The sequence below is a fragment of the Prenolepis imparis genome, unplaced genomic scaffold, assembly GCF_030444845.1.
Source record: "Prenolepis imparis isolate NDT839.2.m4 unplaced genomic scaffold, iyPreImpa1.0 SCAF_11, whole genome shotgun sequence".
NCBI lineage: Eukaryota > Metazoa > Arthropoda > Insecta > Hymenoptera > Formicidae > Prenolepis > Prenolepis imparis.
Window position 1 is genome coordinate 12,596,333 of NW_028141169.1, and position 26,111 is coordinate 12,622,443.

A 26,111-nucleotide genomic window follows, 5' to 3' on the forward strand; every position below is an offset into this window, starting at 1 on the left:
GCTATCTCGAGACGTGGGTGAACGTGACTCTGGAGGAAAGTTTTGAACGCGAAGACGCGTCCACGTATGTTTCCGCAGCCCTCAAATTTCTCCTCTTGATCACGTTTCTGAATAAAACATGATCCTTTTCAAGCCGTCACCACGTCCGTTCGCTCTTCCGTATTCATCGTGCACCTCCCTCACTCCCCATCGTTTTCCTTTCTTTCTTCATTTACTTTACTCGCCCGCATTTACAACAACGGGACATTGCATCAGACGATCGTCAAACAATCGCCAGCTGACGCGTGTATTGTATCGAACAACAATGCCGAGGTATACGAAATATATACACATACATCCGTTTCGCCGAATGCAGGCTTACGCGGGGGTCCCTCTTGAAAGCCGTCCCATGAAAAATGTAGCAAGAGAGATCGCTTCGCGGTGGAACGGTATCGCACGACGATACCCCGGGAACTGCAATTGAATAATTCATGCACGCGGGCTTAATAAATTGTATCGAAATAAAAAACCGCGCAAATCTCTCCCTCCAAACGCGGGATGACGTTCGCGGCGTCCTGAATAACGTTATTATTCCCAGCGTGTTGTCGTTATGCGCTCGTATATTATGTAGCGTAAAAGTCTGCATTTAGGACGGTTCCGCGATAAAATTGGCTGGTAGATGATTTCTCGCAAAAAAAAAAAAAATAAAATGGAATGAAATAAATTTTGTCGATTGTACAGGTTTTGCGTAGGACAGTACTTTAATTACGACTAATGTGTGCGTCCATTTATTAGATGAGACACGTGTTACGTGCAATCTTAAAATTTGCTACTTATTATTTTAATAAATATATAGCTACTGATAATGATATAAATACAGCAAGGAATGTAAAATAGCTATTAATAATAAATAATAATAGCTACTCATTATTTCAAGAAATATAAATAATTTTTAAAGATTCATTGTTTTAATCATTTTTTCGTAACAGTTATATTAAAAATGCCAATTGTTAAAAGAAACAATTTTTTTTCTATAAAATCTTTTTTTTCGTGTTTGCGAATAGTTAAGTAACGATAAGAAATAATCCAGTTTGCGAAGCTTGATTATTTTGTTTATTGGAGTTGATTTGGGCGGGAACAAACGTAGTTCATTGCCCTTTTATCATCACCTTCAATTGAGCTAATGATGACTTAAATGACAGAGTTTATGACTAGTTAGATTAACCCGAAAAAATATCATGTCGAGACGAGCAAGCGTTCCAAAGAAATAAGTGATCCAAAAAAGTCAACAGATACTTATAATAAAATTACAAAAAATCGAAAGAAAAAAAAAAGAGAAATAGAACTTCTACATTAGAAGGAAAGAATTCGAACAAAGCACATTTCAGTAAAAAGTTCGAACGTTATTTTTATTTGATTTGTAGTAATTTTAAGTGTCACCATCTATTTTTGGATCGCTTGGTTCTTTAAAACGCTCGCCTCAACACAATATTCCTAAAGGTCAATCTACTATCATGTAAGCCATCATTTGGCTAAATTGACGGCGGTGAGAAAAAGGAAGAACGGAAAAGTTTTTCTATTTGCGAAAATTTATTTCGATAGCTTTCTCGCATATGTGGGTTAAGTTGGGTTGTAATTAGGAAGCGTCATTAATGCGCGAATCGCGTGTGCGTGTTACGCGACAATCGTCGTCGGGGTACAGTTATGCGCGCGATCCGGCCTTCGGGAGATCCGTCCCGCGGTCGGATTCAGCCGGAGTCAGTTCGTCAGTTGAGGCACGTCGCTCCGCCGTGTACGAACTGGTCTCCGTCGAAGGTTCCCGCTCGCGCGAGTAACGCGTGACGTGACCGTCCGTCATCGGCCCGGGAGACTCGGGAGTCGTCGTTGGCCGGGGCTGCTCGTCGTCGTGACAGTTGACAGTTGGCCGGCAGGAACGAAAGAATATAGTACAGACATTCCGACGCTGAATCGCTCCGAGAAGATTTGCATAGCCGAGGTGTAAGTCTTCCTCTCGGGATAAACTTGACAATCATCAGTGACTGGTCTGTCTTGCTCTGTCCAGAGAGAAAAAGACCAGTGAGATAACTTTGGATAACTCGTTAAACTCGATTGGCAGCCTCTTTGCGATCTGCCTCGCGAGAAGAAAAATCTCCGATTTGGAAATTTAAAAAAGATTAATTAAAAAAAAATATATAAAAGTGGAGAGTGATAAGTGAGATTTGTTCGCCACCCGAAGTCATTCTGATAATCAAGCTTTCTTTCGCGATGTGATGGGTGGATGGGAATTAATCGCCTCGACGCCATCTTTGTCATAATTGCCATAAAAAAGAAGAAAAATCGCGGAGAGAAAAGTTCGAATTTAAATGTATGGAGAAGAGACTCTTGGATGATAATTCGCACTGATGACGAATCAAATGATAGTGAATTAACGACGGTAAAATCTCGTAGAAGCTCGTAGTCGATGCGAGAATGTTAATCAAGAGCCGAGTACAAACTGAGAATTACGATCGAAGTAATTTGTAATCGAGATTAGCCTTCGCGATATTTTTGTTCGTAACAAGAAAGAAAGGAAAATGAATGTGCAAACTTGTTTACATCGAAGTGATGTTATTCTCGAAGTCTTCTCTGAAGAATTCGAGAAAAAAATTGATTTAGTCGGTTTTTGCAGACGTAGGAAAGTTTGTTGATGCAAAAGAAACTTTGAAAAATAGCGAACACGAACATTGTTGCAAAAAATGCATTGTAGAAGATTATAGTAGTGTGTCGTCCCGCTAATTAATTCAGCCATATTAAAAAAAAATTCAACGCTCCTCATTTCTCGAAACCTCGTCCGATATCTTCGTTCTCGCTGACATTTCTATTTTCGATATGTAAATTAATTCATTCATTAACAATGATATCTCGCAATTTCGATGGATTTTATTTCTCCAACGCGAATTGGATTTTTGATCTGAATTGAACATCGGTTCTGTTTTTTCGTCAAAGTTCGCGAAAAATCGCACGATTCACGATTAGAGATGGGATTAAGTTCAATATATACTTAAAAATCCTAATTGAAAATAATCAAGTTTTATTTTCTAGGATTCAAATAATATTTCATGTATTGTACTCTTGTGAAGAATCTAGAACAGTGATATTTGAATTTTAGATCGAGTATCTACAAGATTCGAAATAGTACTTATAAATACTCATAATAGAGAGTCGAATCTTTTACAAGTAGTATTTGAACTCTAAGATAAAAAAGATCTATCTATTTATGATACTTGCTATACGTAAAATTTCTTATAAGTACTCACAAAAAAATTCGAGCATACTTGATTCAAGTTCGAATGTATTTAAAAGTACTATTTTTTTAAGGTACTTGTAGAATTCAAATCTATCTCGGACCAAGTTTGACTCTACTTGAAAGGATTGTTTTTTTTTAAAGTATAATCATAGAGACTACTAATTCTTGATTCAAGTTTAAATGTACTTGTAGAAGTACTGCTTTTCGAGGTACTTATAGATTGTTCACCAGCTATCTCGAACTAGATTCGAGTCTACTTTAAAGTCTACTGTTTCCTTTTTGTCTTTTCGAGCCTATCTGTAAGAGATAGCTGGACTTAGTCCCATCGCTATTCGCGATGATGTCCGACGTGACCGCATTGCGGTGTGTATAGCACGTACGTTTTCGTATCGATCTCTCGTAAAGTTTGCGTCGCAAAGCTCGCGAGAATTGTTGTTCTTCGTCGCGGAAGATTGAGCGGATCGAAACTTTTCTAAGCGACTATATAAGCTAATACACCCACTCACCCACACACACACACACACACACACACACACACACACATACATTATTATTCTCGGCGTAGATTGTTTGTTGCGCGATGGAAGGGAAGAAGCTCGAGAATCCATCAAATCGCCATTTTACACCTGATTCCTTTCGACGCGAAGATAATTTTCGAACGAGTACGAATACATTTTCCGGAGAGAAACCAGTGCGTGGATAACACAATTTGAATATTTTCTCTTTGTCCTAAACTGTAGAACTTCACGCTCGTGGCCTCGGAATAACGAGATTAACGTGTCGAATCTATGAAGAATCGTGTGAACGGGAAGAAGAAAGGATTTCTGAGAACCTGAAGAGCCTGTTTGCGCTTTAAGGTACGATCAGACGCATTCGCGGCGCTCGTAAAGAACGTTCATTGTCTCCTCGGAGGATTCCTAGACACCTTTCTGGAGGAGACAAAAGGTTACTGCTTTTCGCGACTCTAAGCGAGCGAACTCCCGCGATTATAGTCCGCGGGACTATAGTCTCCGAAGAGGAGGATGACAAATCGTTAAACCAAGGGGGAAGAGGGTTAAGCAATCCCGGTATTGTTCGGCTAAACGAGTGAGGAATAACGGAACGTGCAAGAAAAGCGAGAAAAGCGAGATGGAAATAAAGGTGCGTGAGGGAAATAAAGGAGTCAGGCGCGCGTGACCGCATTATTTCGAGATTCAACTATTCCGACTGACTGTTTAACAGAGTTTAACTGTTCCGACTGTTTCACGCTGCTCGTTAAAGTCGCCGTCGTCGAAGTCTCGATCATAACACCCTTTTCCGCGGACTCAAATTCCTTTGATAAGCGAGAAAGCGGGAAAAAAGACGAGACCAAAGAGGCCGCTCTGGTTTGACCTTGTGACATCTACCCAAGGTCATTTAAAGGTCAACCTATTTTTTTATATAAATCGATTCCTCGTAATATTCGGAATAAAAAGTTGTAAGTATAGGATGGTCAAAAAGTGAATGGAGAAGAGGAAGAGAGCTTCTTCCTCACTTGGTTTCGTTTAGTATATAAACGGAAGTGTATAGGATACGAAGAACGAGATATTTGATAATTAAAGAATTTGATTTCTCGCAACGGTGAATTTATTACTTGAGATTAGTATCCAAGAACACATAACAAGGAAACAAACTTATTTCGGATACATTAACGAGTATCAAAAAAGAAGTGTAGAATTAATTGGTTATGTAACGCATTTGAAGGAGGAATTCAAGAATCGGGAATATTCGGTTTGTGCTCGTAGATAAGGGAAGTCATTCTTCTTCTCCGAAGAAACAACGAAATTAATTAACTAGCTATGTTAATTGCGTAAGAGAGAGAAACGGAAACTCGTGTCAGAAACTTAGAGATTAATTGAACAGTCGCTCTTTCGCGACACCTTGGAGATCAGGGTTAATTTTACATAACGATTATCTACGAAGGAAAGGAAGGACGACGAGAATTCATGTCGAGGAAATTGTACTTATTTCTGTGCGTGATGATTATGGGGAGAGAATAGGAGAAGCGAGGAAGACCGATTTGGAGACGGTTTGTGCACGAAAAGACGAGAATGAATCACGATCCAACGATCTGCCACCAGTACTTCTATTGCAGTCAGCGACGTCATCGCGTCAGGTATATATATATATATATCGAAAGATATTAGTGGGCGTGATTTATTAAAATAATGCGAGAGTTCCGTGGTTTTTTTTCAATCGTAAATCGTGGAAACGTGTTGCGTCACGCTTAAATAAATAATTAATGTATGTAAACCGCGGTTAGGTTCTCTGATCGAGATGTGCCTACGCTACGTCCCATTCCCATATTCAATTAACTCATACTGTTATTACCGATCGTTTATATTGATTAGCGAACGATCTCGTAGCAGGATGTTTCTACTCGACTCGATCAAGCGCGTCGAGCTGCTCGGAAGAGAAAGAGGAAAGTCTCGCGAAATATAATATTTACATATTATTTGTACAGAGTGAGTCATTTTAAGGAAAATACTTTGAAAATATACAGTTTTATAAAAAGACTTCCGAGTAAAAATTATATGCTACTTATAGAGAAAGACGCAGAATGATGATGGTTTAATCTTGTGATGACTATTTAAGATCATTTAAAGGCTACCCTAATTTTGTTTATTTAAATCGAATCCTCGCAATTTTTATTTGGCATAAAAAGTTAATAACATTAGTTGTTGATTATATATATTTTTAAGAAAAAAAATTATTTTTGCAATTAACAGTTACATTCAAAGTTTTATTCATATTTTGGTCATTCTACTCTTAACTTTTTATGCTGAATATTGTGAGGAATCAATTTATATAAAAAAAATAGAGTTGTTCTATTTAAAAAAGTTAGATTGACCTTTAAATGATCTTAAAGGTTACAAGGTCAAATCAGGGTCATTATACGTGTTCCCCTCTATAACTTTTATTCAGAAATTATTTTGGAAAGTCTTTTTATAAAAGTCTTTTTGTTTTATATATTTTCAAAGTATTTGCTTATTAAGATTAAAATAAATTACCTTGTATATATATATTTTTTTAATTTTTATTTTATATCGAGGATCCAGAATACTTCATGTGCTATTTTAGACGTCAAGATTGCATTGGAGTGCTTTACCTTATTTAGCGTGACTTTATTTAGCAACATGATTGACAATTTGATACTAATTATCTAAAGCAATTAATACGAACTTATTCGTCACCTTTCGATCGAAGGTGGTAAAATGCGGGAGATTCTGTTATCGCATGGGAATCGTGTTTGCTCGGGAGATGCGAAGGATAAACTCCCCTTTCGAGTCCGAGGGGCTATTAAAGGATGGCGATTGCAGTCCATTCGTCGCGGTGTCCTTGGTCTTTCGCCTTCGGTTTTACGGTTGCTCGATTACCACGCGAGTTTACAGAGCCGACGGAACCGCGATTCGTCGCGTAACGTCACTCGACCGTGCGACGAACAGTCGTTGCACCCAACGCGATTCTCCGACTCCGCGATTTAACGAGCCATGTCGGACTATAGTCGAGGAACGTTAATCCCGGCCGACGACACGCCTCGTCGAATTGTCTTACGACATGTTTTATATCGACTCGATAAAGGAATGGCTCGTCGATGTATGTACGCTCGCGTTCGTTCAGTGTTTTTACGATAAAAACTCAAATTTGATTTTAAATTACATTTTTGAGAAACAGATGAAATTTGATTTTGAATTAATTTTTTTTTACGATGTATGTACGTTCGACGAATATTCATCGAATTTTAAGTACTGTTTTTGCGATCAAAACTCAAATTTGATTTTAAATTAAATTTTTGAAAAAAGAAATTTGATTTTAAATTAAATTGTTGAGTAAAAGCTGAAGTTTGTGAAAAAAATTCGATGCGATGAATATTCGTCGAATTTTAAGTACAGTGTTTTTGCGTCGAATTCCAAATCGAGTATTTTTGCGATTAAAACTCAAATTTGATTTTAAATTAAATTTTTGAAAAAAGATAAAATTTGATTTTAAATTAAATTTTTGCGAAAGAGATGAAATTTGTGATAAAATTTTATTTGCTCTTTTTACGTGCAATTTTTATGTTTGACGCGACGAATATTCATCGAATTTTTAAATGCAGTGTTTTTGCAATTCAAACTCAAAATTGATTTTAAATTAAATTTTTGAGAACAAGCTGAAATTTGTGAAAAAATGTCACTTGTTCTTTTTATGTGCATCGTACATTCGACGTGACAAATTCCAAATTGTCGAAATCCCAAATCGAGTGTTTTTTCCATAAAACTCAAATTTGATTTTAAATTAAATTTTTGAAAAAAGCTGAAATTTGTGGTAAAAAGTCATTTGTTTTTTTTACATTCGATGCGATAAATATTCATTGAATTTTAAGTACAGTGTTTTTGCAATTAAAATTCAAAATTAATTTAAAATTAAATTTTTAAGAAAAAAATGAAAAATTTGTAAAAAAATATTTATTTGTTCTTTTTACGTACGTCATAAATTAATATAAAATGTTCGCAACTAGTGCTTAATATTTTTGATTGATAAAAAGATTCGCGAAATACATTTACGTTCCTGTTTCTCGTCGTAAAATTTTATTAATTTTCTCTAACAATAAGTATTTGTAAATTGATGTCCATATCAATATGATATTGGTCGCGCGATATATTTGATAAATAATCTAATCATCTATTTATCGACGTTTTATTCGGGTTTAAAGATCCATCGGTCATCGACATCTCTTTCGTAAAAAATGATCGCGATGTGTCCCGACCTTGCGGCCTCTCCTTGAAAGATCAACATCGATGTAATTCCACTGAGGATTGGATACGACATTTAGATAAAAAAGTAATGTGTGTCAAGTGAACGTGGGATATATGGGAGTGGATCGAAAATGCCTGGCTATATGTGTTTACATACAGCCTATAAGAACGACGCGGCATCGCGAGCTTTAAGATACATGAAGATATTTGTTTCGCGAATATATAATACACGTTTTCTTTCGATACTTTTTATAAACACGCGACACATTTACTGCACATTTCACACGCGATGTATATTATATTTCTTCTTACAATCTCTCTCTCTCTCTGTTCGTGTTCTCGTAGATTTTTTCGCGGAGATGTTTAATTGCAGGTCAACCTCGATTTCTTTTTTTAATTTCAAGATTGAGATCGAGTTTTTTATTTTATTTCGAGGAACAAATAAAAGTACATTTTATCACTTTCAAAATAAATCGGCTCATTTATTTCGCTGCCAAATATTGACGCTTCTCCATCGACATACGAGGGCAAAATGTGTACCTTTTCATAAAACAAATCGCGTTTCAAAGCTCTTGCAAAATACATATCTCTCGTACATTTTATTCAGTACAGATATAATATTCGGGGATTTGTGCGGTGGAAAAATAAGTGTATTTATTTTACTAGCTTCGGAAAAACGCAGTTTTTCGAATGCTAGTAAAATAAATATGTCATTGTTCGAAGCTGTACCGGAGACTTCAACGAACTGTCAAATCGAATCCGAGGCAAATCCTGTGTATATGCGGATCAAGGTTGCCGGATAGCGTCTCGCATAGTACAGTTAACCAGTTTAGAGAGGCGGTATTTAGGTAGAATTAGGTAAAATTGCTTGGTTATAGTTCGTTTAACATGCGGCTCGGACGAAACTATGCGGACGTCCGGGTTAATGTAATAAAATGTCGCGAATTTTATACGTTAATTTCATGCAATAATATTCGATAAATTACATCTCTTCTAAAAAACTTGATAACATTTTATTCATATTTTATTTATTCTTTTTTTTCGTTCTAAATTTAATCCTATGTGTGATTAAAACATTTTTTAAATAACGATCTCTCTTATCCTTTAACATGTTAACAAGTTTCAAACAATTTCCTCAAATAAACTCTAATTAACGAGAAAAAAAGGAACTATAGATGATTAAAGCAATCTTATACTTGTAATTAAACTCCAATTTTCGAAAATAATTTTTGAAATGACGTTTAATAATCCATTATTATCAGCGAACTTTTATTATTTTTCCTACGGCTCGTTTGACAAAAATATTTCGAAATTATGCAAATGTAAAAATATATATACGCGAATATTACTAAAAGATTTGTTTATTATTTTTAAGTTTGGACAGTATTTAAAGTCACAGTGCAAATTAATATTCACGTCTCGAGTTTTTTCCTCATACAATTATCGAGTGTACTTTTACAGATTAATCAAACAAAAAACCTATCTTGTCTGCGCGTGTTTTTTTTTCTTCAGATTGGATAGATTATTTATGCTAATTTTATCTCTGATGTTTATATTAATAACAGTCATATAAAAGTGATTTCCTGATTATATATATATAATAAATATGCAATTCTATAAATAACTTGGCAAGCATGGTTAGTTATCTTTTGTTAAACATATTAATGCAGTTTACGCACATGATTATATATATATATATATATTTATTTTACGCACTTTTTTTTATTTTTTTTCATTCATTTTTTCAGCATAAAAAGTTATAAGATTATATATATATATATATATATATATATATATATATATACACACAGCTTATTTTACAAAAATAATGCGAAACACTGATACGAAACAATTAATTTTATAATTATTTTCTTTTTCTTCTCATATTTTTTTCCTCAATTTTCAACATTAAAAATTCTTTTATCATATTTTTTAATATCTAGATTGATGCTTGATTGATTCTGCATATTAATAGACGATTTAGCGAGAAAAAGCATAGTTTAAGAAAGGTATTTAAAATCTATTTTCCAGTATGGACAATGTCAGCTGGTTATTATGTAATACAAATTAAAAAACATTTCTTCAAATAAGTTAGTAATGTTATTGTTAAATAAAAAATAAAGATTCACGTAATCTTTGAATGGAATCTTCTGCGAATCTCTCTCTCTCTCTACTTTCCCGACAAAAATAATCATATAAAATTTACAAGTCAAACTTGGCATTCTAATTGAAACAAGTTTACAAATTAGTCGTAAGTCGGAAAATTAAAAACTCGGAAAAAATAAAAAACGCAGTTTAATTATATATTCCCCTGCATTTTTTTTTACCAGTTCGAGTTATCAGTGATTTGCACGATTTTTCCGAATATTCGCCTGGTTGAAATCGTTTTTAAGCGGGATATTTTCATCGTGTGACGTGACCAACCCTCGATCGACCGACCAGGACTGACCGAGCCAGGCTCGCAAATCCGCGTCGAATCGTAAACCAGAGTGCGAGAGAGAGAGAGAGAAAGAGAGAGAGAGAGAGAGAGAAAGAGGCTGCGGTTAATTCGCGTGCGCCTAATCACGAATTGCATCGCTAACGAACTGGGGGAGGGGGGGTTCGCGGTCATTTAGCGGTGACCACGAGGAGGTGCCGGTCGGTTTATCGATCGCCACCTCCGTCCACCTCTTGATATTTCGAGGGTCTTCTGGAACGACCTTCCTAACGACTCGCGTGCATCTGTGACGTCAATCGCAAAAATGTGTAAGGAGGAAAAATATCGGCCATTTCTTCTTAAGGCTCCTGGCTCCTTGCCGACCATGTCGAAATCGTGACGTCAGAGGCGAGAAAACACACGCTAAAATTTTTTAGATGCCATTTCGAAATAAAAAAATATTTCGATGAAACAGCACTTCAGATGGCTTTAGCGCACTCTTAAAATACCTCGAAAACTATCCTTTTCCCTTTATAATCAATCAACAGCTGTAAAATGTAATATTATGAAGCCCAGTCCGTCTGGTCTTTGCACATGCGCAGTCATTCCGCATGTCAAAGTCTGATATCTCGATCATTTTACAGACGTTGATTGATTATAAAGGGAAAAGGATAGTTTTCGGGGTTTTTTAAGAGTGTGCTAAAGCCATCTGAAGTGCTGTTTAATCGAAATATCTTTTCATTAAAAAATGGCATCTAAGAATTCTCAGCGTGTGCTTTCTCGCCTCTGACGTCACAATCCAATATGGCCGCGGTGAGCACCCAGGAGCCTTAACAATAATAAATTGTAAGACCTTCCCCTGTCAGTATTATAGACTCGGTAGGGCCCCGATATTTTTTTTTTATGTTCGAGAAAGGCAAATGTGACTACATCTCGTAATCGTTTTATTCCCTTTGTACTCGATGCTATCGTTTTTTTCCCAAAAGATATCAAGGACATAGATATTTTAATTTTCATAAATATCATTAATCTTCATTCAAATTTTGTTTCTTACATTTTTACGTGCCAGTGCATAATTTTAACTTTACTAAATTATGAGTTGTTTTTTCGACGAGATATGGTTAAAATCGACTGACCTTCTCCTGTCGAAATTAAACTTCCTTAATAAAGTACCTGCAATCGAATGGAATGTAAATATTGTAAATGCTAAATAATCAAGTTTTTAATGGATTACTACTTACTTAAAAGCTATTTGTTTTTAAATTTATAGAAATTATTATTGAGAAAGAGAGATCTATATCTTGACAGATAATAATTTAAAGATACATTATATTTTGTAGTATTATTTATCTTCTACCGTATCACACAAGGAAACGTATCAATTTGCATAGAGTTCTCGAGATAACAATATCTTATATGTATACGTACATCAATTTAATAGCATCGAATTTAATAGCACAGAATACATGATGTATAATTGATCGATAAGATCGTATCCTATGTTATGTAAACTATGTCATACAGATTATTAGTGTGGGAGCTGTATATATTCGAGGGATATATACAGGGTGTCCCATTTTAATCTATCACCCCTCGTAACTTTGCAGGAAGCGATCGTAGTGATCATGTGTTTTCTTTACACCAATTAATTGGTCTTAATATTCTGTACATAAAAGTATTACAGTAAGATTACCGAAAAGTGAATGTTTCACAAGATATTTTATATTTTATGTCAAAATACTGTAACCTTCAAGTCTCAAAGTACTTAATAAAAAATAACTCATATATAGGGTTTTGGAAAGCTTTCGAGGTATAAGCTACAAGAATATGCAATGAAAAATAGGGAGTTCCATTTAAGAAATTGAAGGTGACCTTCACGTGACCTTCAAACGACTATCCAAGGTCAAACCAATGACACCATCTTATGTCCCCCTCAAAGTCAAAAAACTTTTGTATGAAACATTTTTCTCTACGATCGCGCTTTCTGCAAAGTTACGAGGGGTGATAGATTAAAATGGGACACCCTGTATATTCGTCTCTTTATTATTCATGCCTGAATTGACGTGAATACGTGATATCGCTGCGCGAAGTAATTAATGACACGTGCACTTTTCAAATATGTAGTTGATCAATATTAAAAAAAACACCTCCAAAATTATATTCGAATGCGTCATGATGCAATAAATGGCATATGATAATAATTTATGTGTCGATATTTTAAATCAGACAAATTTATTACGCTGTTAGATATACTTCGTGGAAAGATAAAAAAGAAAATACGTAAACAACATCTGTTAAATCTCGTTCCTGCTTTAAAATACATTATTAATTATATTTAATTATTAATTATTTATCAAATAATTATTATTTGTTAGTAGATATCAGCATTCGCAAGATTTTTTTAGACGTTTCCGACAGTTTAAAAAAACGTTTATATAGTGAAAATTGATCTGTTACGCAAATTATCACATAAAATAAAAAAATTTATAAAAAAATGAATATTACCTTGAATGTTTTAAATGGACCTATCATCTTTTTTTTATAAATTGATTCCTCACAATATTCTGCATAAAAAGTTATAAGGGTAGGATGATCAAAAAGTATAAATAATTTACAAGATATTTTATACTTTAATTTGACATAATCTTACATAAACTATAAAATATTTCGTAAAATATCATTCATTTTACGATGATCTTATCTCAATGCTTTTATGCACAATAATGCAATAAATGCAAAATAATGAGGGGAATCAACTGGTGTAAAGAAAACAGAAAAAGTATGCAGTTACTAGTTGTAAATTACGTATTTTTCTTAAAAACAACTATTTGTTTTTTTTACACCAATTGAATCCCCTCATTTTGTGCATAAAAGTATTGAGGTAAAATTATTGGAAAATTAATATTTTACGAGATATTTCATAATTTAATTAAAGTATAAGTCTTTTAATTAAAGTATAAACTATTCTTTTTGACTATCTTACTCTTATAACTTTTTATGCAGAATATTGTTATGAATCAATTTATATAAAAAGAAAATATGGTGATCCTATTCAAGGTGACATCAATTTTTTTATAAAATAAAAATCTTTTTAAAAACATTTTTATTGTATCTGATAGCTTTGCTAAAAACAGATTAATTTTTATTGTATTAACTTTTTATAAAATTGTTTGAAACGTCTCAAAAATTGTGTGTTTTTTCTTTATTACAGTATATACATATATGTATACATATATAGAATCATGTTATATATGACAATAGTATATATTCTTTAGGTATGATTGTACGATGATATAATTTTTGGAATACATTGTCCGTTTATTTTTATATGAAATAAGAAAAAAAGCGGACACATTTATATGTGTGAAAAAAGTTATTTAGTATATTTATTCGATAAAACAATGCACGCTAATTTCGAGGCAATAAAATAATACACTGACAGATTCCTCGTGAAATTTCTCTTTCATTCTCACTCTAGCTCTCTCTTTCTCTCTTTCTCTATCTATCTATCTATCTATCTATGTATCTATCCGATATAGTAACGGGACCAGCCGGATCTGTTATCGCCATTATCGCGCGATTTACGGGGTGTGTCTGACGTCATTTGTGATTTAGACTCCGTTGGAATAATTACATTAAGTGCTCGCTCATGGCATAATTCACCGTGTTTAATTTACCTTTCCCCTTCTTAAAACGGGAAAGAGAAGTTGGGTTTGGTGCCTCTTTACTGTCCGTTTATCGTTATCCTCTACAACGAATTATGTTGGAAAATACAAAAGTCTATTGTTGTCCTTGGACGAGTACGAATGTGTTAAAACGTATTTATGCGCGTGTCTTCTGTTGAAGTAATTCCTATTTTTGAGTGCAAATCAGGTTCTCATGAATTTGATCTTGGGAAGATATCTTTGGCCGGAAAGATTGAATCATTTTTGGTTATTAGAGAGTTATAATTAAAACTATAGAAGAAGAAGAAGAAGTTGGGTTGAGCGATATAGGTTTTCGCTCCTGCCAATTTTAATGGAGGCCTACGATGATAGTTTTTTTTCGGTAGAACGAATTTTTTATACCGGTGTCTTGCCTTAAAGAATTTATTTCTTTGCCGATTATAATATAATCTGTCTCGTTGATTGATCGGATGCCGATAAATTTATACGATCGCAGACGACGATAAGACCTTTTCCGTATTGAGACACCGCAACATAAGGCACAACACACGCGATAAAATTGCACTCGACCTAGTTTTGCTGCGGATTGACGTGACTTTAGATTGACATCAGCTTTGCAGACCGCGATCGGAAATCGAGAAGCATATTGTCGTATTATTTATCCAGTCGATTTATCTATGGCGTCAAGCAATTAATAAATTTGTCGATATTAAAATCTTAAATCTCTTTCTTCGCGTCTTTTTTTTTTCTTTTAGAGATTAAAGTCAATTAAAAGAATTAAAATTCAAAAACTAAGTTGAAACGAATGAGTAAGTCTATTTTGAACTGACAAGTTGAATTAAAATAAATTGCAAATTAGAAAATATTTGCATTTCTTTAAATTAAGGCTCCTGGCTCCTCGCCGACCATGTCGGAATCGTGACGTCAGAGGCGAGAAAGCACATGCTAAAAATTCTTGCGTGCCATTTTTAAATTAAAAGATATTTCAATAAAACAACACTACAAAATTCTTTGGCGCACTTGTAAAATTGTCCGAAAACTATCTTTTTCCCTTTATAATCAATCAACAACTGTAAAATGACTGTAATATGAAGTCCAAGCCGTCTGGTCTTTGCGCATGCGCAGTCATTCCACATGACAAAGTCCGATATCACACTCATTTTACGGTTGTTTATTAACTGTCAAGGCAAAAGCATAGTTTTCGGACAATTTTATAAGTGTGCCAAAAAAATTTGTAGTGTTGTTTCATCGAAATATCATTTTATTTAAAAATGGCACGCAAGAATTTTCAGCGTGTATTTTCTCGCCTCTGACGTCACAATCCAACATGGCCGCGGCGAGGATCCAGGAGCCTTAAGAGTTGTCAGTTTTGTTGAATATGAATATCGATGTGCGAAATTCATCCATATTAATAATTAATATGCATTTCTTTTTTCTTACTTACAGGATATGCGAGAGGCAAAGGGAGGCTGACAGGCGAAACGACAATAGGGACGAGGATGACGACGAAGATGAGAATCCTCTCGGGAAGTGGCCGCACACTCTTAGTTCGGCCCTCGCGTGTCTCAGCTGCACCTTGGGACTTTTTAATATCAGTAGATTCGCCATTCTTAGTGTACAGTTTGGAGGTGAGAATGTACTTATATATCTTATATGTATACAGGGTGTCTCAAAGCTCATAATTGACCTTTCAGGGGCAGATTTCTGGGATCATTTGGAGGCGATTTTTTCTCAGCGAAAATGTCGAGGCACCAATAATTTTCGAGTTATAAGCGATTGAAAGTAAAGGGTTTTTCACAAGCTAAGTCTTGTAGAAATAAAATATTAACAAAACCACATTCTTCAATTAATTTCAAGTAGAGTTTACTTTAATAGAATTTTAATTTAAGTTACAAAGATACATGATAGCAAAAATTGAGAACATGCAAAAAATGATGGCCTTTCTCGACATTTTAGCTTAAAAATCGGTTCCAAATGATCCCAGGAATTTGCCCCTGAAAGGTCAATTATGCGTTTTGGGACACCCTGTATATGCATGTGTCAATCGTACAAGAATGTCATGATCCATTAAAGTTCCATTAAATTTATTACGAACGATTGTGCAAGATATAATAAGATGCATTAGCGAATCCTGAATCCTGAACGTCAATAATGTTAGGGGAGTTTCGGCAAAATTATTTGATTTGATATTTTTCTTGGTAGCACGCTTAGCTTTTACTCTAGGATCAACGACACGATCTAACTTCTGATCCTATATATTTACTTTTTTTTAATTTTTAATTTTTTTTGTTTAAAAAAAAATTATTTTTTTTGTTTGAAAAATTTAGTTGAAAAATCTTTGTTTGCGCTTTTATATTTTTGTTAACTTTTCTTTTGTTTATTAATAAATTTTTTTATATATTAAAAAAAATTTTTTACATGCGTTTTTCTATTTTTTTTTCTTTATTATTTAAATGATTGAGTTCTTTTCATTTGACCTGAAACATCTTTAATAGAGAGCATTGAATCATGAAATTACCAGAATTAATTTTCTTTTTAATTTGGAAGGGCGGGATTTAACCCTAAAACTTAGGATCCGCCAGTGATAAGACGGAACAAAGAAAATTCTGACGTGTATAGGACATGTGTGTAAATTTTTTTGGGTTGATGCAGGGAAACTGAGACCAATCTATCCTATCTCGAGGATTGGATCGCATTTCGACACTCTCAGCTCGCGAAATTGACATCTACTATCATTTGTTCATTATTAGCGAAACTCGTATGAGAATATCGGAAATTGAAATTTGCGAGAAATTGAAACTCGCCTTTTAATCTTATAAAATTGTCGATTCTTTTTGCAAATACGATGTACAAAAAAAAATTGCGAGGCAAATTTCTAATTGCAATTAATCAAAGCAAGATCAATAATTGCAATAACTCGTTGATAATAACTCACGTCAAGTTATGACACATGTCTTCGATATGATAAAATCAATAATTAGTTTCGAAACTAATTGCGAAGGTAATAATTGATTTCGCAAAGAGAGACACTCGATTAGCCACATAATTGTTAGAATTGTTATAATTTAAATAATTGTTTCTTACTCATAGACAATCGCACTTTTTTTTCTTGTTACATAATATTAGATATAAAAAATATATATATTATATAATTTTATATAAAAATATATAATTTTATGTATATTATATATAAAAAATTATCATATAAATATAATTATATATAAATATATTATAAATTGTATATAAATATTATTATAAATATATAAATTAATTATTATATATGTATATATAAATTATTGTATATATGTATAATATAATTATTATGTATATATATATAATTATTTTATTTATATATACATATATTGTATATAAATTATTTTATTACATAAAATGAGATTTTTTCACATCGTTTCTTCTTTCTTACAGCAAATTTCATTGTACAGTTCCTGATTTTATCGTTTATACTGGGCATCCCGTTACTGACATTACAAGTATGTCTTGGGCAAAGACTGGCGGCTGGTTCCGTGGATATGTGGAGAATTTCGCCGCTTTTTCAAGGTGTCGGAATAGCCCTGCTCACCGCACAAGCCTTTATCGGTATCTACAGCATAGTAGGTGTATCGTGGATGTTCGTTTACTTCAGGTACTATTCCGATGCTCACCTTGAAGTATTTATATCTATCTCGCGCGATGATAAAATATATTATACGCGTGATAATTAAATAAATTAAATTAAATTAATTAAATAAATATATAATTAAACAAATATATTAAATAAATATAAATAAATTAAATAAATTAAATAAGAATTAAATAAAATTAAAAATAAAATAGAATTAAAATCAAAATATGAACAAAGAAATGTGGAAGAAGTGATGGAAGATCGACATATAAAAATTATTATTACATATTATATTTGGTATATGACTTTTCGTAATTTTTTTCGATCTCGATACCTCTTTCTCTGGAGCTTCCATCTCCTAATGATATGCGTATCAGATCTTAATGTCACGGCATGTTGATCAAGTAGGACGAAACACCTGGTACATTGATTGCAGAGATTCGTTCATAACGAAGCAGGACAGGTATCGATGGGCGGAGCCGTTTCTTCTCTATCGAGACGACAACCGTCCTACGCACAACTCTACCACTTCGTACAAATTACACGAGACCGTTCCGGATTACTTCAGCGGGGCCGTGTTGCAGAGACACCACTTGAACGAGGCCGATCCCGGTGTAGTCACGTTAAAGTTCCAAGTGGCCTTCAACCTAGCTGTCGTCTGGATGATTGTATTCGTTTCGCTGAGTAAAGGTGAATATTAAAAAAGAAATCTTGACTGCAGGCGATAAATCTGTCATCATCAAAGCTTGCGAAAAAAATTTGATTACTCCTATTTTCTTCTACTCAGGGCTGAGATCTTACGGAAAGGTTGTATACGTCTTCACGCTGGTCCCCGTGTTCGGTACGTTAGTCCTTTGCACAAAATTGCTAGGACTTACTCCGTCGGGCTTGATAAGCCAAATTTTCCCGGCCACCGTCTGGAGCGAATTCTTCATCAACGGAAAGTCATGGGTGGCTGCCTCGAACGAGGTCTTCCTCACGTGGGGTTTACTCGGTGCGGCCGCTATGCAGGTACGCCGATTATTGTTATTATTTTTTTGCATAATTACTTTTTCCGTTCGATTTTATAAATTTCTCTCTTTCGCGGATTTTGAATTCCTTTCTTCATCTGCCAATTTCAGATAGCGGCTCACAACAAGCACAAGCATTTCCTACAGCGAGACACGACTCTCGTGGTGATCCTGACGTTTTTGGTGCTTCTACTCGGGGCTTTATTAGCGAATACCTGCGTACACATTCTCAGGCATCACGGTTACATCTACACTACTAGTTCCTTTGGTAAGTACAGTCTTTTTGCATATTATCTTAATTTTGTTACGCCTGACTCTTATTAACCTGAGTTTGTATTTGAAGCTTGATTATTGGATTCGACTCTGATTATTAAATACTTAATTGGATAATTCGATGCATTATCATTTTCGGGATGATTTCGCAGAGAGAATATCAGGATACACGTTTATAAGGCTCGCCAATAAACCGGCACCATCGGGCTACAGCAGCACCCCGGAGAGATTCATGTCCCACGCGTCCTTCCTCCTTGGTCAACGCGTAATACGACCCGGCGCGGACACGAACATCGAGTCCGGATACCAGGTGTTGCGGCTGGCCACTGAACTGGTGCCCGCGACACTGGCGTTGCTGGGCACTGAACAGGTGTCACCGTTCTGGGCGGTCCTGTTTTATTTTATCCTCATCTTATTTGGAATCGCGCAACAGGTAGACATAGTGTCTTTCTTATAGCTTTCCCGATAAATGAGAGAAACTGCGATTAACTGCACATCCGAACATGTGTATAGTTTTATTATCTTATCTAAAATATCCCATTTTAATTAATTATACAGTCGAACATTGTTGTGAAGAGAAAATATTTCAAAAGTTAAAAGATTTCGAGGAAGAAAAAGGTTGATAATCTTGAATTTTGACTAAAGATAATTTTTCAAGGTTATTTCAAGGTCAACCTAGTTTTTAATAGTTAATCATAGTATAAAAGAGTGCTTCTTTAATTAATTGTTTCAGTTGGCGATCTGGCATTGCGTGATAACCGGTATAATGGCGATTAATACGAAGATGATGAAACTCTGGGAGACCACCATCACGTTTTTCAGCTGCGCTTGTGCCTACATACTCGGATTGCCTATGGCTACGGAGGTATGTCGGAATTTCTTATAATAGTACGCGTCGATTCGAGAGAGTGATTAATCCCTGTTCGACAGGGAGAGGATTTATCGCTTATCTAAAGATATAATTGATAAAATAAAATACTTGTTGCGTGTAAATATTTATATTGTTAATTATGAATATATACATATACATATTATACACCGACATTGCATTTTAATTTGTACGCGACTTACAAGTGTCTAATAACTACGCAGCTCGATCTTATATCTTATATCTCATTCGAAGCTGCCTTTATCAGGGCGAGCAATCTTTCGTTTGCTCAGTGAATAATTGTTATCAGCGCGAGCTTTAGTTGTGCGCTTTGCGCGCAGTATCACGAGGGCTTTCGTATATCGAAGACGAAAGATGAGCAATAACGTTCACGCGATAGTTCGTCGCAGCGTACCCTGCTACTTTTGCAATGATTTCTTGGACGAGAAGTTCCTGACGGAACACATCACGCAATGCGCGTCGGTCCTGGAGGAGTGTCCCAACAAGTGCGGGGTCTACGTCTCCCGCAGGAACCTGGAGGAACATCGGAGATCTTGCAACAGGAAAATGTCGAGGAGAAACAATCAGATGAGGGATCTACAGGATTCGGTGTGGAAGGAGAAGGTCTTCTCGGTGTTGACGTTGCTGCGTCTGGCTATCGATCAGGGGGAGAAGGAGCGGATTCGTCTGCAGGACGATCTTTCGAGAAACCTGAGCTTACTGCACTCCCAGCAGGAATCTCTCGTCGCGTTGCAGTCGACTATCGCAGAAGCGATCGAGGAATATCGTAGTAACGACGCGATACTGAATCTGAGACTGAACCATCTGGAGATGATCACTGGTGATATGCAACGTCGCGCCGATTCGAGCTTTCGCCAGATATCCGATCGGTTGAAGCTATTCGAGGGTGGATTGACGGACGACAAGCGAGACAAAGGTATATCGAAGGATTGGTTCAAAGAATTGAAAGACCTGAAGACGTTCGTCGCCAAGGAGAGTGTACGCGCGAGCGATCTGTGGCAGGAACACTCGCAGCGCGTCAACGATTTGAAACTGGAGCTGGAAATGAGGTGTAAGGATTCGAAAGACCTGACGTCCAAGCATGACACCTTGTCGGGAAAACTCGAGCGTTTCGCGGAAGAGATTGCCAAGTGTTCCGAAAGCTCGGCCAAACAGAAGTCGGACCAGAAGGGTCTCAAGTTTCAGATGAGGGAGAATCTGAAGTACATCGAGGAATTGATCGCGGAGAGTTGCAGGCCGGAAGTACCTTCCTTGTCCTTGAGCTCTTCGTGTTCCTGCGCGGAAGGTGTCTCTACGAACGGCCGCATTATATGGCGAATCGACCGTTATAAGGAGAAGATGATAGAAGCGAGGGAGAAGGATTGCGCCCTTTACAGCCCTATATTCTACGACAAGGAATACGGTTACACTCTGAGGATGGAGTTATTCCTGAACGGCAAAGGACAGTGGAAGGATCGCCACATTATCGGCTGCTTGCGGGTGGAGAGTGGCAAGTGGGATCCCCTGTTGGACTGGCCATGCGTACTCCGAGCCGTCGTGATCCTTCGAGACCAGGACAATCCTGCGAGAGACGTTAGGAAGATCGTGAAGACCATAGGCCGGGATAAAGATGACTCTAACGAGCCTGATAAAGAATCCGGACTGTACATGTTCGTTCCACACACCACGCTAAGCAGACACGCTAGTTACACCAAGAATAACGTTATGTTCTTGGACGTGCAAGTGAAGGATATAAGAACTAGTGCCTCGATGACGTCACTGATTGCTCAATAATTATTAACACATTTCTAACGATACTAATGATGATAAAACTGATGATAAATGGTATCAATTATGATGGGAATACTGATAATACATTTTATGAATAATATAATAATAAAAATTCTACTCTTAAAATATAACAATTCTAATGATGAAGAGCTACGAGTTATATCTCTTATTCCTATTATTGTATACTTACAGCTGGGTATCTACGTCGTCTACTATCTCGATTACACCGTCGGCGGGGTATGGTGGATCATCGTCCTATACCTGATACAAGTCGGTGCCGTGTTTGCTGTTCGCGGACGTCCGCACACCGGCGAGGCGGTCGTCGCCGAATTATTCCCACCGACCGGACGTTGCCTCAGATACTGGGCCGGACCTTTGTTATCCTTCATCTGGAACGTCGTTCTTCCCGTCACTCTGATGGTAAAAATTCAATTATTACTTAGAAATATTAGTTCAATCATTATCAACACATCAGTAGACGGTTTGGTCATTATTGTCTTATGACGTCTTCAGGTTCTCAGCATTACGATATTCAAGAGCAGCGGTTTCCGGGAATTGTACTCTTATCGTCGCACATCCAGAGATTACTGGGCCGTTTGGGCGAGGCAACTCGGCACGGCGATTCAGCTGATACCGATACTGATGATACCAGCAGTGGCTGTCATACAGACGTGCCGATATCTCAACAATGGGCCACCCGATATATTCGACGTAAGTATTATTTATGACCTTACAACCTACGTTTCGATTGGGAAAATGCATCATTTTCGCCTGCGCGAAATAAGAAAAAAATAGAAAATTATAAAACATCTCTGAAAATCATCAGAAAATACTAATTTATCCTTCAACCTCTATCTTTCTGTTTGTGCTGACAACCAGAACGAACAAGTGGAAGTAACAATAAATCACTGTGAACAGTGTAATGGAGTAAGTTGTCATTAAATTCTCCATAAAACGAACACGTGTTACACACAGTGATTGTATCACAAAACACTGATACACGCTCCTTATAATACTTCCTGTAGGGAGGGTGATTTTAATATCCCACCCTAAATATCTTTTTTTCCTGCCTTTTATATATACCGGTATACAAATAAGAATCCAGTTTCTCCAATCCGTTTTATTTTTTTGCAGAGAATTCAATTACTCTATCGACCACCGTTGGAGCCGGAGGATCCTCGGGACGCGCAGACCCAGATCGGGAACGACTCCAGCACCGGGGGTCTGCACGGCAACGGAATCCTGCCCGCCGCGACCACGGAAATCCCGTTCGAGGATCCACCGCCCAAGTACACTCCACCACCGAGCTACACCACGGCTACCGGGGCGAGGATCGCGAAGATGCTGCGCCAGAGCTTCCGGCGAAGCGTGCGGAGGCTCGCGAACGTCCTGGGGGAGGGTAGCGGGCCTCGACAGAGACCCGCGTTGCAGCAACCACCTCCACCTCCGCCGCCCGATTACGCGACCGTGCTGGTGGAGATGAACCAGAGCGGCGGGGCTGCGATTTCGCGCGATCAAGTCGCGATCCACGTGCCTTTGGAGCCGCGGCCAGACGTGACCAACATCGGAAGAGGTCGTGGACAGCAGGACAACGGCCTCGTCTTATCGGCCGAACATCGACAGGTCAGGCCGAACACCATAGACCGCGCCAGCCGGATCGGGATCCCGATCGACAGGTCGCGCGCGATCGAACGGACTCAGTCATCGACGCTGGTCGACCGGGGAGGTCGTCGAGCGAACAGCTTCAACCCGGCCACTCTGTCCGCCTCGAACTTGACGGCCGCCGACGTGGCGAACCTGCTGCGCAGCAGCATACGCAGGGGCACCGCGAGGACGCAGCAGTCCCTGCGCAGGAGCTTCTGCCACGAGGAGCCGACGACGGCGGCGTCCGTCGAGAATCTAGTCGAGGCCGCCGCGCCTATCGGCCAGGACTCCTTGATCCTATCGAATAAGGACGCGTCTCTAGTCCAGATCGGCGTACAGATCGACGAGCACTGTCGCCGCAACGACAACGATGGCAACGACGGCAGCAATCACGATGAAAAGAAGATTGCGAGCGAAATGGAGAATTCCGTTTCTGTGATATAGACTGAGAGAGAAGAAACCGATCGCTCGGTCGCGGCTAAGTTTCACTTAGCCTGCTGATTTTTTTTTTCAGGATCAGGACTCTTGACTCCGGTTAGCGATTCGTGCTGCCCCTTTCTAAGAAATTATAACTTTCTACTTGTAATGTAGACGAAGAAGATGTATCTTGTTAATCGGAGTCGCTAATAATCTTCAGTGTTTGAATCCTCTTTTTCTCTTCCCTCCGAAATTAGAACGTTTGTTCTTCTACCTTGTTCTTGTGTGCCTGAGCATGTGCATACGTCTGTTACTACTCGGAAAGTACTTTTGTGTTCTCTTACGATATTTATTTCTTAATATATATATATATATATATATATATATATATATATATATATACTACATATATATCTTCGTTATATATTTAGAAAGAGAGAAAGAGAGAGAGTGAGAGAGAGAATAAAGTTTCGCATGATACGATGATTCGATGCACACACATTTTTGAATATCTCGAACCTCTGCCACGAATCTTGCATATTAAATGTTAAGATCTATTGTATAATTTTAATTTCATGATGAGATGATGCAAATTTCTTTTTATTGGAATTAATAAAAAAAAAATCAAGGTCTGATTTAAGAAATTGCGACTCTAATAACACAGTCATGTAAATATAGGTCCTGTGTCCTCCCGTTAATGATCGATCAAAATAGATTATTGTGCTGTTATTGTAATAAAGAGATGCAGTATTTAATAATCATGTTAGGAAGTACTGGTCACCTATCTTCCTTCTTTTTTCCCCTAAAACTTATATGCAAGAAATGACTGAATAATAAATTATAAACAATCAAATATAATTCAGATAATTAAGAGATACATTCATTGAAATTCCTTAGCTTCTTAGCGTTTTAGACTGGAAGTTTTTTTTTTAATTACGAAAGCGTTTAATGGTAATGTGTTCGAAGTTCATTTCGTTCACATGTATGTATTATCGGCGTTTTTTATCGAAAATCGGGCGGATAACATCCATATGTATAATATACCTGTGTACTTGTTCGTCGTAATTAGTTCTGTAAATACGTGCAGCGAATTTTAGCGAATTAAATTACGTTATACGTTTAAAATCGATCGTAGACTCGCTAAGACATTTCATTCGTTAGCCTGATTAATGCTGATTTACTATAATACGAGTGTGTATAGTCCGTCCAGTGTTGTCGATGTATTTTTTCTGTTGATAAATTCAACAATATTGCCGCAAAAGCGCTTCGTAATTATTACGTAACGAGATTTCCATAATATCTTTATTCGATTGAGAGCCATCGAGCATTAAAAAGAAAATTATGATATTCGTGTAAACACATGAAAGATCTTATATGTACTCTATATAGCGTAAATATTCCGATATTCAATTTTCCGTAAAGTAAGTGTAACTGTTATACCTGATATTATGGACCATAATAAAATTTTTATGTTCTTGTAAATATGTCGTCGTTTAATCATTTCTCCAAAGTCCTTTTTATTGCACAGAGAAAGAAAAATGATGTTTGAATGTAAAAATTTACCTAACATTAATTTTATAAATCGCGATAAATTGCATATATGTATATACGTTATATATTTTACTGCTCGTTTTTCAAAATAGTATTCAGTAATTTATTGTAATATTTTGCAGTTATATTTTTTATTAACACTCGATAAAAATTAAAAATTAAAATAATAATATATGTTTTAAATAATGTCATAATACTTTTTGACAGTTATCAGCTGATTTCTGTCATAAAATATTCGAGTTTAAAATATTATAACATATTATTTACATCATAGTATCACATTTTTATGAAATTAATTTTATCTGATATAAATATTTTTAAAAAAAACTGTACATTTTTTTTTATAACGATAATTTTTTCACATTAAATTCAACAATAATATTCAAAGAAATTATAATAAATTTTTTTTCGATGTAACACATAGTAAATTAGATTAATGTATACCTAAATGATAACAATATATATAATTATTATATTATATTTGTATAACTATATAAAACTAAAAATTATGAATTAAAATTATTCAAATATATATATAATCGCATTTTTAAGAGCAGATGTTCAGGTCATTTTAATTATCTATTTGAAAAACATTGAATGCATTTTCATTTTGAATTTCACTCGTGCTTTATTATGTAATAAATTTATTTTTACGATATTGGTTCCATTTATATATTTATACAATTTAAATAACTGAGATCTAAGATCATTTCAATCATTTTAATTACTTATTTGAAAGACATTGAATGCATTTTCATTAAGAATTTGACTCGTGCTTCATTATTTAATAATTTCATTTTTACGATAGTGGTCTTATTTCAATATTAATATA

General features: G+C 36.0%; 1 protein-coding gene across 7 annotated transcripts; it reads left to right on the forward strand.

The window, feature by feature from the left end:
- The first annotated feature begins 1,730 nt into the window (after nucleotides 1-1,730).
- Nucleotides 1,731-25,210, forward strand: Bdg (sodium-dependent transporter bedraggled). Of its 7 annotated transcripts, none has more exons than XM_083050331.1 (13): nucleotides 1,731-2,734; nucleotides 4,006-5,399; nucleotides 15,550-15,731; nucleotides 17,530-17,746; nucleotides 18,162-18,415; nucleotides 18,513-18,736; nucleotides 18,847-19,003; nucleotides 19,161-19,441; nucleotides 19,742-19,873; nucleotides 21,860-22,087; nucleotides 22,181-22,378; nucleotides 22,547-22,594; nucleotides 22,802-25,210. In XM_083050331.1, exons 2-13 carry the CDS (start codon nucleotides 5,335-5,337, stop codon nucleotides 23,753-23,755), a joined length of 2,940 nt encoding a protein of 979 aa, XP_082906457.1. In that variant the 5' UTR covers nucleotides 1,731-2,734; nucleotides 4,006-5,334; the 3' UTR covers nucleotides 23,756-25,210. The 7 variants fall into 7 exon arrangements, with proteins under 7 accessions (XP_082906457.1, XP_082906456.1, XP_082906458.1 ...); XM_083050330.1 differs by having other exon boundaries at nucleotides 1,731-2,413; nucleotides 3,831-5,399; XM_083050332.1 differs by having other exon boundaries at nucleotides 1,731-2,413.
- Nucleotides 25,211-26,111: the final 901 nt, after the last annotated feature.